The sequence below is a fragment of the Ursus maritimus genome, unplaced genomic scaffold, assembly GCF_017311325.1.
Source record: "Ursus maritimus isolate PB19 unplaced genomic scaffold, ASM1731132v1 scaffold_8, whole genome shotgun sequence".
Taxonomy (NCBI): domain Eukaryota; kingdom Metazoa; phylum Chordata; class Mammalia; order Carnivora; family Ursidae; genus Ursus; species Ursus maritimus.
In genome coordinates, this window is record NW_024426996.1 from 52,461,906 (window position 1) to 52,477,608 (window position 15,703).

Here is a 15,703-nt window from a genome sequence, read left to right on the forward strand (position 1 = left end):
GACACGGACGGTGCTAGAGGGTATCATGCTAAGCAAAATAAGTCAGAGAAAAAATAACATGATTTCACTCACATGTGGAATTTAAGAAACAAAACAGATGAACATGGAAAAAGGCAAATCGTAAAACAGACTCTTAACTATAGAGAACACTCTGAGGGTTGCTGGAGAGGTGGTGGGTGGGGGGATGGGTTAAATGACTGATGGGGATGACGAAGGGCACACGTGATGAGCACTGGGTGTTGTAAGTGATGAATTACTCAATTCTATACCTGAAACTAATATTACATTGTATGTTAATTAACTAGAATTTAAATAAAACTTGAAACTACAAAAAAAAAAAGTGAAATCCTATAGCATTTGCTTTCTTTGACTTATTTCACTTAGCATAATACCCTCTAGGTCCATCTATGTTGTTGCAAATGGCAAGATCTCATTTTTCATGGCTAACATTCCATTGTATGTATATATACACCACAGATTCTTTATCCATTCACCTATGGATGGACACTTGAGTTGTTTCTATACCTAATGCTGCAATAAAACACAGGGGTGCATATAATTAATTCATATATGAATTAGTGTTTTTGTTTTCTTTGGGTAAATACCCAGTGGGATTACTGGATCATAAGGTACTTCTATTACTGCATGTCTTCTTTGCAGAAATGTCTGCTCATGTCTTCTGCCCATTTTTAATCAGCTTTCTCTTTTGATGTTGAGCTGTGTAAGTTCATGTATTTTGGATATTAATCCCTTTCAGATATATCATTTGCAAGTATCTTCTCCCACTCCATGGGTTGTCTTTTTGTTTTATTGACGGTTTCCTTGGCTGTACAAAAGTTTTTTATTTTGGTGTAGTACCAATAGTTTATTTTTGCTTTTGTTTCCCTTGCCTGAGGGGACATATCTAGAAAAATGCTGCTAAGGCTGATGTCTAAGAGATTACTGCCTCTGTTTTCTTCTAGGACTTTTAGGGTTTCAGGCCTCACATTTAGGTCTTTAATCCATTTTGATTTTTCATTATGGGGTGAAGAAGGTGGTTCAGTTTTCTGGGCACCATTTGTTGAAGAGACTATCCTTTCCCCATTGTATATTCTTGGCTCCTTTGTCATAGATTAATTGACCCCATAAGTGTGGGTTTATTTTTGGGCTCCCTATTCTATTCCATTTATCTATGTGTCTATTTTTGTCTGGGTATTGTATTTAAAAGAACTGCTATTTATAGGCTCCTTTTCCTATGTTAGACTGACAGGATAAGAGGCTAACATGTTAGTCTCTTCAGTATTTGAACTGGATACAACTAGGCTGTAGTTTCGTTGATTGAGTTGACTTTGAGTTAAAATGTGTCAAAGGCAAGACTTGAATATTCACGTTAGGTTTTAGCGGACTTTGTCTCCTAAAAACCAAGAGATTGTGGAAGAAGACTTCACTCTGCTTTTCCATCCTAGCTTTCCATTATCCCATGCTGCCCAGTGATCAGCACGTGTCTCATGGAGAAAACCACTGAGACTTTGGGGCTCCTCCATCTGAAGCCAGCTCACCAAGAAAGGGCTTTTCTGTCTGGAAATTACCTTGTCTAATCATCTATGTCTTCATAGCTCTACAATCTCTCTAAATATAGGATGTGTATAGTTTTTTAAGTTGTTGAAATTCTACTCCGAAGCAGAAATCCTTTGGACTGCAGTTTTCAATGAACATTTTTTCTTACCAATTAAGTTATACAGAGATTGATTGCTCTCCCGTTCACTTTCCTTTCTCCATACTTTTTTTTACCACCCAAAACATGCCATACCACGTGAACTGTGTGAAACAGTGACTTACACATTAGCAGAAATGAACTAAAGTGGTCTCTTGGATTCTACCATAAAGATAACGGTCTTGTCAATAATAATTTTTAAGGTTTGCCCATTGTAACATTCCTTTGGTGATGATGAGGTAATTTATTATTGGAACCTATTTTAGAGCTAGGATGGCTAGTTGATTTCAACTGGACAAGCTTAATTTTATAAAAAAAGGTCTTTATCTGAAAAACTAAGGTGTTAGATTAATTTTTAATTTTTTAAAGTACTCAAAAAATCTAAAATGATTTTCCAGTTCAGATCAATGACTATTTTTCTATTTTTAGTACATTTTGGTTAGGAAGCTTATACTTACAAATATGAGAACTAAATCATACAAAACCCTGCACATTTTATTAAAGTACAAACCAAGACTAAGCACTTGTATTATTGTCTCATGTCTGTAATTTAGTACACCTAACAGGGTAGATCCGTCATATACTGGAATGTGGATTAAGTATTTTCCAAAGCAAACTGTTGTAAGAACACATTCTTTCAAATTCAGTGACTTCAGAATCCTCACTATAGTTTTCCCTAACTGAAAATTACTTAAAAAAAAATTAAACGGCATCTGAGCCATTAAGGCAGCCTAATGTGGTTCTGAAGGACAGTGAGACACAGGTGGTGAAGAACTGATCTCTGTGCTGTAGGGCTTACTCAGTAGTGCCCCTCAGGGAGGTACAAATATGGAAAGGTTTAATTTTTACCAGTAACAACTATGGACCTTGCTTTGTCTCATCTTTACTCTTTTGCTTAGCGGAAAAACAAATATCGCTCAATAACAATAGATTCCTCAGTCCAACCCTTTCTGTTGTCGTCTTTCTGCTTTGAACTTTAGCCCAGTCTAAAATGCCTATTTCTGAGTTTCCTTCTTCCCGCTTTGTGCATAGTCTTGGGTGCAGCTGCCGGGAGCTGCCTGTGGCAGGCAGGAGTGGGGCCTGCTCTCTGTCCGTACCATCTGTGCCACTAATGGCGGGGGTGTAGGTAGGGGTGGGGCGTGGAAGTCCAGTTTGGCATCCACTGACAGGTAAGAATGATGGCAGTAGTCCCATTCTTTTGGTCTCAGCTGCTTCTCTATCTAATGCTGACAAGTTATGTCTGTTTATATCGGTACTCCAAGGAGGATGCTGTATGGGCTTTGGCTTCCTGAGACTTCTGGGAACTGACAAAGCCTACCACAGGCAGCATTCTCTTTGTCCTGACTCTAAGGTATGGGGAATGCCCCTTTGAGTGTGAGGTCCTGGAATCTTCTCTTACAGGAAGTTCTAGTTACAACTGACTGAGACAGGTGCTGGCTCCCCACACGGGCCTGGCTTGACTCCCCTAGGGTAGCCTGCCAATGCCTTTCCCTCAGTAAATCTCTACCTCATCCACTCTGGACTGAGGGATGGAGTGAGACGCCGGCTGCCTCCCCCACAGCTCCTACACACTCGGAGGCAGCTCCCCTAATTCTACAAGGAAGCTTTTCAAACAACCAGTTCTTCAAGCCAGCAGAGCAGTGGCTTTTATCAACTCTGGCCAAGAGACAGGACTTCACCTAAGGTCCAGGGTCAGTGCTTGAACATCGCAAGCAATTCTTTTGAGGTACTTCAAATTTGGAAGGATGACAAGAAGAGAACCCATCCTCTCCATAAACACATCACGAAGAGGGACGGGAATGAGAGAACTCTGCTCTCCCCAAAAGACAATATTCTTCTTCCCCTTCATAAGGAACTTTTATGGACTAAGTGGGTGGGACAGTTGGTGGGAACATTCTGCTAACCTTTCCACACTTTGCAGGGGAGGGGCTGAGGCAATTCTCTGCAGATAGTGACTCTGACCTCAACTGTAAACTGTCTTCCTGTTAAGAGCAGTCCTGGTCTAAATCCCTCTTTGGGAGCAGATAATGGTTGAACTAAGTAGATTCCAGCAAATTCATATCTAGCAAATGAATATATACTCTCTACAGTTTACAACATTTGTTAAGAATGAACTAAAAACCCTTTAATATATGACTTTAATATCTACTGGTGTGAATAAAGTCTTAGTGTTTTTCGACATTTAGACTATCATCATCATTTTCAAAGGGAAAAATCTCCGGTATCACAGAACTGTCCATTAGGAGTAAAAACATTTTTGTTCTCAGTTGAAAATAATTTAACTCACAAACTTAATAACGAATCGCTCTGTAACCCTTTATAAAGAACTCCCATTACATTTGGTTCCTACAACAAACCTTTGATATCTATTCAACATTTACTTGTCATTTATGGTTATTTCCCCATTTTAAAGCACAGTGAGGTTAGTTTACTGCCCTGTCAGAACCAGAGCTCTAACTCAGGTTGTGAAATAGAACTTCGGGGTTTTTCCCCACTCTGGGGGCTTTCCCCCACTCTGGGGGCTTTCCTATAAGAAAGGGACGTGTTCTCAGTACGCCAGGTCTCCTGAGTCAGCCTTCCGAGGGTGGAACTGCACACAGGCACCAGCCCCTTACTCCTTCCCATCCTGGCAATTAAAAGCCAGTGCCCAGACAGCTGTGGCAGGCCACACCCCAAAGGACAACTGGGAGGAAAGGAAGCTGGAAAGAGCCAAGCACATGGAACGTTTAAGTCCAGGTTCCCTTTGGGCCTCAGTGCCCTGGGTACTTACAATGAAAGCTTTGTTTGGTTCCTGGATTTATCTGTAACACAGGGTTAATTATCTGTGAAGCCTCTGAAAATATAAACACTTTGTCATTCAGCAGGAGTGAATTTTCTTGCCAAAGACTTTAGCATTAGGGAAAATAATATGCCATGCTTTGCAACCCACAGGGCTCATCATGACTTCTAGAAGTACCACAAGGGAGCACGGGGCAAGGAAATGGGAGCTCAAAAGCGACACCTAGACGCCTGCTGTTACCATAGTTACAAGGGGAAAGGAAGGAAGAGATGTACTATTTCCCATAAGCAGTGAGGTTAAGTCTTGCCTGATTTAGGATCACTGGGGTGAATAATCCTAGCTGTATCCGCAGGGTTTCATCATGGTTGCTGTGAGTTTCAACATGTAGCAGGGAGCAGGAGGAGGGATAAATCATTTGTTTACACTCAATGAAGTTGTTCCTGATGTTCTATCACTTAATCTTCACTCTCAGAACCTGCTGGAACTTACAGGCTTTACTCATTCCCCTACCAGCAAATTGTTAGAATTAATGGCCATGACTAATTCTAGTTAGTTTGGGTAGGACACGCCACAGGGAGATAAAAGAGGGGAGAACATCTCTCTCGTTCCTGAATTTCCGAGGCCGGATCATGACAGAGCTGTGGAGAGCATCACAACTGTGACTCCCCAGGGCATACCTCCCCAGTCCAGCTTCCAAGCATCATGGAACCCGGTCTGACTCGTCTTCCACTGTCTGAATCTCTTTTCTGGCAGTGCTGCCAGACAGCATTGTATTCTTTCCTTTGAGGACAACTTTCTTGGTGATGCACTCATTACAATTTGGGCCGGGTGATTTTATCTTTAGATAGTTTTGAGGGATAACAGTGATTACAAGAAGTAACAAAGAGTGCTGACTGTGGATTGCTGTAGGTGAGACACTACAAAAGAGCTCTGGAGTTTCATTTCATCTTCCGAATGACCCCAGGAGCTAGAAACTCTCATGCTCATCATCTTCTCCTGGTCCCAGAGCAAGAGACTGAGGCTCAGCGTAGTAAGGAGACTCCTCCGCTGTCCTGCAGCTATGCAATGTCAGAACCCAGGGAGCTGGAAGACCCTAAAACCAGTGAATGCTGAATCTTCCAACTTCTTCACCCGGCGCTGAAACCTGTCTCTGTGAACTTTCCATCTGCTGGTCCTAGTTCTGTGCTATGAAGACCCGTGGGAAAAAATTGTAAACCCCTACTGCTGCTAGATCTTCAGATCTCTGACATGGCTTTAAGGACTTTCTCTGTTCTGTTCAGACCCAGGTCACTGTTTTTAGATGTCCATTCTTCAACCCCCTAAGCCACGTGTTTTCCTTGGGCTTCCTGCATCAGCATTCTAAGGGCTCCATGCTCTGCCCTCTGTCCTGCAGCCAGGGTGGGCCTTAAAATACATCAGATCACTTCAGTCCACTGCTCAAAACACTCTGTGGCTTCTCAGGTCATTGAAAGCAAACTCTCTGTAGCCAACTTCAAGATACTAAAGCCCAAGACAGGGCCTCCTCTCCAGACCTCTCCCCTCTTGCTCATACTGTTCCCTCAACATGCCAAGCGTGGTCCTAACTCTTCTCCCTGGACAGTGAGGCCTTCTCCTTCCTTTCTGTATTTTTCTCCATAGCACTTGTGATTTTCCTTATTTCCTTCATTTTTGCCTGCCCTCTCCCTTTGACCCCACCTAAGAATGCAAGCAAACTCTAAAGGGCAGGGAGTTTTATCTTCTTAGTTCAAATCTAAGGTTAAATCCTAAGCGGCACACAAGATAACCATTTGACATGGGTCAGCCTACCATATCCCCAGCACTAAGAGCCATTCCTGGCACAGCAGCATTCAATAAGTAGTGGGTGAATAAGTGAATAATTTATATACTGATACTAAAAATGTTATAGAGCTTTTATGCACTTTATTATCCTCAGAACTTCACTATCAACTGGTCAGATTTCTGATAGCATCTGTGTCTTCCTAGTCCTATGTGGAGCTTAACAGATACGCAAATAAATATTCACAACTCTTGTTGATAACCAAGCCTACCTTTTAATTGTATGATAGTTTCCTTGAAGCATTCACTAGTAATTTTAACGCTCCTCCATCAGCCTCAGAACATCTTGTGTTGAGAGGGGCAACTTCCGTATCAATTGCTAGAATCTGTTTGGATTCACAATAAGGTTCTTTCTTAAGCTAACTGAAGGCAGTGATTTTACACAATCACCTGCTATAGAATGACCTCCTTAGCTTCCTGCCACTGAGTTTAGATAGACGAGTGGGTATTCTTTGGTAAATGATGTTCCACTTGACAAATCTGTTAATTTGCAGCTTTTCATGACCATCTAGCTGAAGGTCACTCCAAAGACAAATTTTTTCGCCTCTCAGGGCATCATTTTCTATTGGTGATTTGACATCATATATTGGTTGACTTTAACAATGTTTCAGTCACTGTGTTGAAAAATTGCCAAAGTTGTGGTGTCAGGACACGGAGACACTATGATCGAATACATGACACAGTGTAAGGAAACTCAGGCTGCTTACTGTAGACTGACACCGTAATCCTTTCTGCTGGTCACAAGGTGTTGTGGAAGTTGTTGTCAAACCCCAGCCATCCCTTCGATTAATTACCATTTCAAATTATTCACTGTTAATTTGCAGGGCTGCTTATGGAAAGCTGAAGGTTTTGTTCTCACACGTTGAGGGCAAGGAGACAGTTTAAAGGTTTTAAATAGACACAGAAAAGCCAGTATTTTTTTCCTCATTCAAAATAATTAAAAGGCCCTTAGGAATCACACATCAACGACAATTCTCACAGTCATCTACAATTTCATATAAAGCATTAGTTGTTTTATACCCACAACAAAACATGGACCTGCAGAAGTTTTCAAACAATCCTCCAGCAGCTTCATGCGAGTCTTCTGGAGCTCTGGGCTGTCCCACTCATCTTCATCGATGCCCCAGTAGAGATCTATCACCTGGGAACCAACGGATGAGGTAGCATTAATTTACCTGCAGGAAAACGTCATTTACCTGCGGGCTTTCTTCTTATTTACAATGTTAAGACAATGTGACTTTTAACTTTTCTCTTTGCAGCGTGTTTTCCCTGAAGAGGGAAAATTATGTTTAAGATCTATTCAAATAGCTATATTTTTTATCCCACGATGGGCTAGGGATGAACATTATAATTTCTTTTGTTCCTTATTATACTGTTGACATGGCCCCAGAGAAAATGAAATGTTAAATGTCAGAGGCTTTGCAGGGCAAGCTTTCATTACACTGAAATGGTAACAAGATTTCAAAAGAAGTGGAAGCACCTGGGATATGGTTACCATATTATTTGAGACAAGAAATAGTGTATAATGTTACTGTGTATCTTAATATAAGAAGAGGGGTGCCTGGGTGGCTCAGTTGGTTACGTGTCTGCCTTCTGCTCATGACCCCAGAGTTCCCTGATGAAGCACAGCAGGGAGTCTGCTTCTCCCTCTGACCCTCCCCCTCTCACTCTTTTTTTTTTTTTAAGATTTTATTTATTTATTCAACAGAGATAGAGACAGCCAGCGAGAGAGGGAACACAAGCAGGGGAAGTGGGAGAGGAAGAAGCAGGCTCATAGCAGAAGAGCCCGATGTGGGACTCGATCCTGGAACGCCAGGATCACGCCCTGAGCCGAAGGCAGCCGCCCAACAACTGCGCTACCCAGGCGCCCCTCCCCCTCTCACTCTTAAATAAAGTCTAAAAATTTTTTTTTGAGAAGGGAAAACCAGAACAGCACTTAATACACACTGACCTAAAGGGAAACATCAAACTTTCTTAAAAAAATAAAAAACCTAAAAACAAAAACTGTTATGATGCTTTATCCCAAGGGGATAGACATTTTATGTCTGTTTCACCTGAAAGCAGTTTGGCTTTCATCAATATATGTCTGAAAACCATGTATCGGCAACAATGAAAGGTGGTGTGCCTTAATGAGGATAATAGGATCTTCTATTTCCTTACTTCAAAGACTATGAGGAAAGATTCTGAGAGTCTGTAAAGACATTTACAAGCACACTCTGAAAAGTCTGCTATGAAGAGCAATATGGGTCTCATTCCCTTTACTCAACCGCTGTTCTGCATAAAGTAAATGTTTCCAATTATAGCTTTGAAGATTTCCTTTCTTTGTTTCCCACAAGCAGAAAAAGAACCTCCCCTCCTTACTGGCTGGCTGTATGGCATTCAGGGAGATGGAAACACAGAGCATGGGGCCTCCCTTGTGCTCCAAGCAGATCTCAGGGACCTGTGCCCTTTCCATCTCTGGGCCATGGCCCTGCATGGTTGTGTTTGTATCAGATCTTTGTCTATCTCCATTTGAGCTTTTAGATGGCTGATAAAGATGTAACAACTCCTTAAAAAAATAGTCCCATGGTCTGTCCAGTCTCTAAGTTTTATAATAAATGAAACTATCATATTTGGGGGGGGGGCCTCTTCCCTTTAATATACCTTAGAAGGTTTAACCACAATATCAAGGAAGGGGCCATCTGAGATGAAAACTTTGGTGTCCCATATGAGAGCCTGTAGCTGTGGCTATTTAAAATTAAATAGAAATTAAAATTAATTCAAGTACTCCATAGCCACATGTGGCTACTGACTTTCATGTTGAAAAGCACTAATACAGACCATAGAAACTTTAATTCGACAGAACTGTAAATTACTGAGATCATTAGAACAAGACATTTTTGCCCTAGATCTACCAATACATTGTCAGACACACAAATTTGCAACGTGAATGCTAACTCTTAGTTGTGCCGTGCACAAAATGACAATCCTTCAGAGAGCCTGTTCTCCATCCTTTCAGCTGACACTGTTTGGACATACCAGAGGAAAGGACCAATTTGGAACAAATGAAGGGAAACAAATGGTAAATATAAAGGATAATATTACAAAAGCTATAAATATAAACCTTCTCATCTCTCACCTAAAATTTTATTAACACCATTAAGTGTGAATGAATTAAAAAATATAATCAAAGGCAGAGATTGTCAGACTGGATTAAAAACAAGATCCAACTATATGCAGTCTATAGGCAAGACACTTGACACTTTAGATTCAGATAGGCTGAAAGTAAAAGGATGGAAAAAAGATGTATCATGCAAGCAGTAACCATATGCAAGCTCACATGACCACTGATATCAGACAAGAGATTTTAAAACAAAATGAAACTAGAGATAAAGAGGGACATTTTATAAAGATAAAAGGTCAATCCATCAGGAAGATGTAACAATTATAAATGTATATACAACTAATAACAGTCTTAAAATACATTAAATACAACTGACAGAAGTGAAGGGAAAAACAGACAATTAAACTGGAGACTTACATATCTCACATGCAATGGGAAGAATGACTAGGAAGATGATCAATTAAAAGGCAGAAGACTGGAACAATACTATAAACTAACTAGATCTAACATATTTATAGAACAATCTATCCAACAACAGAATATACATTCTTCTCAAGTATATATAAAACACTGTCCAGGATAGAACATATATTAGAGATCATAAAACAACCCTCAATAAACTAAGAGGGATAAATGATATAAGGTATGCTCCTGAACACAATGCAATGACATTAAAAAATCAGTAATAAAGAAATTTGGGAAATTCATAAATATATGGAAAGCAACATACTCCTAACCAAAGAGTCAAAGAAGAAATCACAAGGGAAATTAAAAAAAAAAAAAAAAAAACTTTGAGATGGATGAAGACACAAAAAACCAAAACTTATGGGATGCAGTTACAGTAGTACTTAGAGGGAAATTTATAGCTATAAACACTTATATTAAAAAGATCTCAAACTGATAATCTTTCTACTTTAAAACAACAGAGACTGAGGAAGACATGAAGAAAGGGAAAAACATCCCATGCTCATGGACTGGAAGAATAAACATTGTTAAAATGTCTATGCTACCCAGAGAAATCTATGCATTCAATGCAATCCCTATCGAAATGCCATTGACATTTTTCACAGAGCTGGAATAAATGATCCTAAAATTTGTACGGAACCAGAAAAGAAACCCAAATAGAGAAACGTTGAAAAAGAAAACCAAAGCTGGTGGCATCACAATGCCAGACTTCAAGCTCTATTACAAAGCTATAATCATCAAGACAGTATGGTACTGGCACAAAAACAGACACAGAGAACAATGAAACAGATTACAGAACCCAGAAATGGACCCTCAACTCTATGGTCAATTAATCTTCGACAAAGCAGGAAAGAATATCCAATGGAAAAAAGACGGTCTCTTCAACAAATGGTGTTGGGAACATTGGAAAGCCACATGCAAAAGAATGAAACTGGATCATTCTCTTATACCATACACAAAGAAAAACTCAAAATGGATGAAAGACCTCATGTGAGACAGGAATCCATCAAAATCCTAGAGGAGAACACAGCTGGCAACCTCTTCGACCTTGGCCACAGCAACTTGTTTGCTAGACACGTCTCCAAAGGCAAGGAAGACAAAAGCAAAAATGAGCTATTGAGACTTCATCAAGATAAAAAGCTTTTGCACAGCAAAGGAAACAGTCAACAAAACTAAAAGGCAACCTATGGAACAGGAGAATGTCATTTGCAAATGACGTTATCAGATAAAGGGCTAGTATCCAAGATCTGTAGAGAACTTATCAAACTCAAGACCCAAAAAAACAAATAATCCAGTCAAGAAATGGACAGAAGACATGAACAGACATTTCTCCAAAGAAGACATCCAAATGGCCAATAGACACACGAAAAAATGTTCCACATCACTTGGCATCAGGGAAACACAAATCAAAACCACAATGAGATACTACCTCACACCAGTGAGAATGGCTAAAAGCAACAAGTCAGGAAACAATAAATGTTGGCAAGGATACGGAGAAAGGGGAACCCTCTTACACTGTTGATGGGAATGCAAGCTGTATAGTCACTCTGGAAAACAGTATGGAGGCTCCCCAAAGTTAAAAATAGAGCTACCCTATGACCCAGCAATTACACTACTATGTATTTGCCCAAAAGATACAAATGTAGTGATCCGAAGGGGCACTTGCACCCCAATATTTATAGCAGCACTGTCCACAATAGCCAAACTATGGAAAAGGCCAAGATGTCCATCGGCAGATGAATGGATAAAGAAGATGTGGTATATACATACAATGGAATATTACTGAGTCATCAGAAAGGATGAATATTTAGCATTTACATGGATGTGGATGGAACTGGAGACTATTATGCTGCGCAAAACAAGTCAATCAGAGAAACACGATTATCATATGGTTTCACTCATATGTGGAATATAAGAAACAGCACAGAGGATCATAGGGGAAGGGAAGGAAAAATAGAATGGGAAGAAGTCAGAGAGGGAGACAAACCATGACAGAACTACAGGAAAGAAACTAAGGCTCGCTGGAGGGGAGGTGGGTGGGGTAATGGGGTAACTGGGTGATGGGCATTAAGGAGGGTACAGATGTGATGAGCATTGGGTGTTACATGCAACTGATGAATTACTGAACTCTACATTTGAAACTAATGATGTTCTATATGTTGGCTAATTGAATTTAAATTAAAAACAACAATAGAGAAAGAAGAGCAAGGTAAAGCTAGCAGAAGGAAGTAACAGATAATGGCTATTAATAAATGGAGAATAGAAAAACCAATAGAAAAAAATCAATGAAACCCAAAGTTGGTTCTTTGAAGAGAACAAAATGGACAAAACTAGCTGGATTAAAAACAAAAAATGAGAAGGGAACCCTGGGTGTCTCAGGTCATGATCCCAGGCTCCTGGGATCAAGTCCTGCTTTGCGCTCCTTGCTCAGTGGGGAGCCTGCTTCTCCCTCTGCCTGCCACTCATCCCGCTTGTGCGTGTGCTCTCTGACAAATAAAATCTTAAAAAAAAATGAGAAGACTTAAATTACCAAAATCATGAGTGAAAGAGAGGCCACTACTACTGACCTTAACAGAAATAAAGGATTATTAGAAAATATGATGAACAACTGTATGCCAATGAATTATTTAGATGAAATGGACAAATACCTAGAGAGAGACAAGTCACATAAACAGACTCAACACAAAACAAAAAATGTCAACAGAAATGTGAAAAGAGATTAAATTGTGATTTAAAAGAAAAGCACAGGTCCAGATGGATGCACTGGTGAATTTTACCGATTCTTCACAGTCTTCCAAAAATTAGAAGAGGAGAGAACACTTCCCAACTTATTCTATGAGACCAATATGATCCTAGTACCAAAGACAGACAAAAATATAAGAAAATGACAGAATAATATCTCATGAATATAAAACAAAAGGAGAGGATACTAGAATACTCAAGTGTATTCAAGAATACTTGAAAACCTAATCCAGCAACATATAAAAAGTATTATATAACACAGCTAGGTGGTATTTATCCCAGGAATGCAAGGTTGGCTAAGCATCAGAAAATTAATGTAACACACTATATATCCATAGAAAAAAAGAGCAAAACCCAAATGGTCAATCTTAACAGAGACAGAAAAAACATTTGACAAAATCTGACACCCCTTTATGATGAAAACACAAAAAACCAGGAATAGAAATTAACTTCCTCAACCTGAATAAAGGGCATACATGAGACAAAACAAAACAAAACAAAACATCTAACAGCATACTTAATAAAAAATGAAAACTTTCCCCTTACGACTAGGCACAAGAGAAGGCCATTCATTCTCACCACTTCTATTCAACACTGTACTGGAGGTTCTAGCCAGGGCAATTAGGCAAGAAAAAGAAATAAAATGCATCCAGATAGGAAAGGAAGAAGTAGATCTATCTTTATTCACAGGTGACACAATCTTATATATTAAAAATCCTGATAAAATGACTAAAAAGTATTGGAACTAGGGGTACCTGAGTGGCTCAGCCACTTAAGTGTCTGACTCTTGGTTTTGGTTTGGGTCATGATCTCAGGGTCGTGAGACGGAGCTCTGCGTCAGGCTCCACACTCAGCATGGAGTCTGCTTGGGATTCTTTCCCTCTTCTTCCCCCTCCCCCTCTACCACTCCCCTCCCCCCCACACAGCACTTGCATGCTCCCATTCTCTCTAAAATAAATAAATAAAATCTTTTAAAAAAATGTTGGAACTAACAAGTTGAACAAGGCTATAGGATACAAGATCAATATACAAAAACCAAATGTATTTCTGCACACTAGCAATGAGCAAACAATTCCATTTAAAAGACCATCAGAAAGAATAAAAAGCTTAGGAACAGATTTAACAAAAGAAATGTAAAATTTATAATACTCTTGAAATTACAAAACACTATTGAAAGAAACTAAAGATGATCCGAGTAAACTGGAGGACATCCCAAATAAATGAATTGGGAGACTTATGATGGCAATACTTCCCACATTAATCTTTAGATTTAGGGCAATCACTATAAAACTTCCAACTGGCTTACTCACAGAAACTGACAAGCTGATCCTAAAATTCATATGGGAATCCAAGAGACCCAGGATAGTTAAAACAGTCTTGTAAAAGAAGAACAAAGTTGGAGGACTCACACTTCCAGATTCAAACTCACTACAAAGGTACAATAAGAGAGTGTGGTACTGGCATAAGGCTATTCAATGGAATAAAATTGAAAATCCAGCGGTAAATCCTCACACTTATGGTCAACAGATTTCAACATGGGTGCGAAAGCAATTCAATGAGAAATGACTCGTCTTTTCAACAAATGGTACTGGGACAACCGGATAGCCTCATGCAAAAGAATGAAGTTTGACACCCTATCTCACACCATATACAAAAACGAACTTGAAATAGATCACAGACATAAATTTAAGAGTTAAAACTATAAAACTCATTTTATAGAAAACAAAGGGACAAATTTTTGTGAACCTGGATTTGGCAATGGTTTCTTAGATAGAAGAGCAAAGTATAAGTAACCAAGGATAAAAAGAGATAAATTGGACTTCCTCAAAATTAAAGTTTTGTGCTTCAAAAGACACTACCCGGAAAGTAAAAGAGGACCCGATTTGATAATAGAATTGCATCCAGAATATATAAGGAACTCCTACAACTCAATAATAAGATTGAAAATGGACAAAAGATTTGAGCAGACATTTCTTCACAGAACATATACGGATTGCCAATAAACACAGGAAAAGGTGTTCCGTGTCATTAGTCATTAGGGAAATGCAAATCAACCACAATGAGATAACACTTCACACCCACTAGGATGCCTGTCACAAACAAGACTGATAACAAGCGTTAATGAAAATGTGGAGCAATGTCCTCCATTGCTGGTGGGAATATAAAATGGTGGGCCATTTTGGAAAACAGCCTGGCAGTTCTTCGAATAAACAGTTACTACATGATCTTGCAGTTCGAGATAAATGAAAACACAGGTCTACACAAAAACTTGCACATGTTCATAGCAACATTATTCATAATCGCTAAAAAAGTGGAAACAGTCCAAATGTCCATCAAGTGATTAAAGGATAAAAATAATGTAGTTTATCCATAAATAAAATACTATTCAGCAATAAAAAGTCATCAAATACTGATGCTACGATACGGATGAGACCTGAAAACGTTATTCTTAGTAAAGGAAGCCAGTCACAAAGGAATCCCTCGTGATTCATGATGTGATACATGATTCCATGTATATGAAATGTCTAGAACATGCAAATCTACAGAGACAAAAAATAGATTAGCGGTTGGCTAGAGCAGGGAGGGAGGGGAACAGGCCAGCTTTAGAGTGACAGCCAAAGAGCAGAGGATTTCTTTTTGAGGTCATGTCAATGTTATAAAGTCATAACGCTTATACAACTGTGACCATACTAACACATACTGAAGCGTACACTTTAAGTGTGAGAATTTTGTGGTAGGTGAATTACATCTCAGTGACACTTTGCACATGTACTTAGTCTTCTGATTTTCTACAGGTCTTACGTCCCCTCCTCACAGTAGAACTGAGTGCAAGAACAGATGTTTAACTGGAGCACCTAGTATATTAAGAGTGAACAGTAAGATCTAACGAAATGTATGCGGAACAAATGACCAGGGTAAAAATCAAAACAATATTTTAAAATAGAAGCCTAAGGGTCATGGGATTATTTTTGCCGCCAGTGGAGGTCTTTTGCAATAGTTTTTGCACCTGTTACTTCCGTCAAGTTTGGCCACTCCGGCCCTCGTCCAGTCCTTTCTAATTCCATGTCGCCTTACTTTGGTCACT

The 15,703-nt window shown here is 39.5% G+C and overlaps 1 protein-coding gene across 1 annotated transcript in view; it reads right to left on the reverse strand.

Annotated features, from left to right (window-relative positions):
* Nucleotides 1-15,703, reverse strand: part of NWD2 (NACHT and WD repeat domain containing 2) — a 171,186-nt gene that overhangs the window by 77,683 nt on the left and 77,800 nt on the right. The window contains exon 3 of the mRNA XM_040625410.1: nt 7,333-7,449. Within this exon, the coding sequence (XP_040481344.1) occupies nt 7,333-7,449 (117 nt within the window). The remainder of the gene's footprint in view (nt 1-7,332; nt 7,450-15,703) is intronic.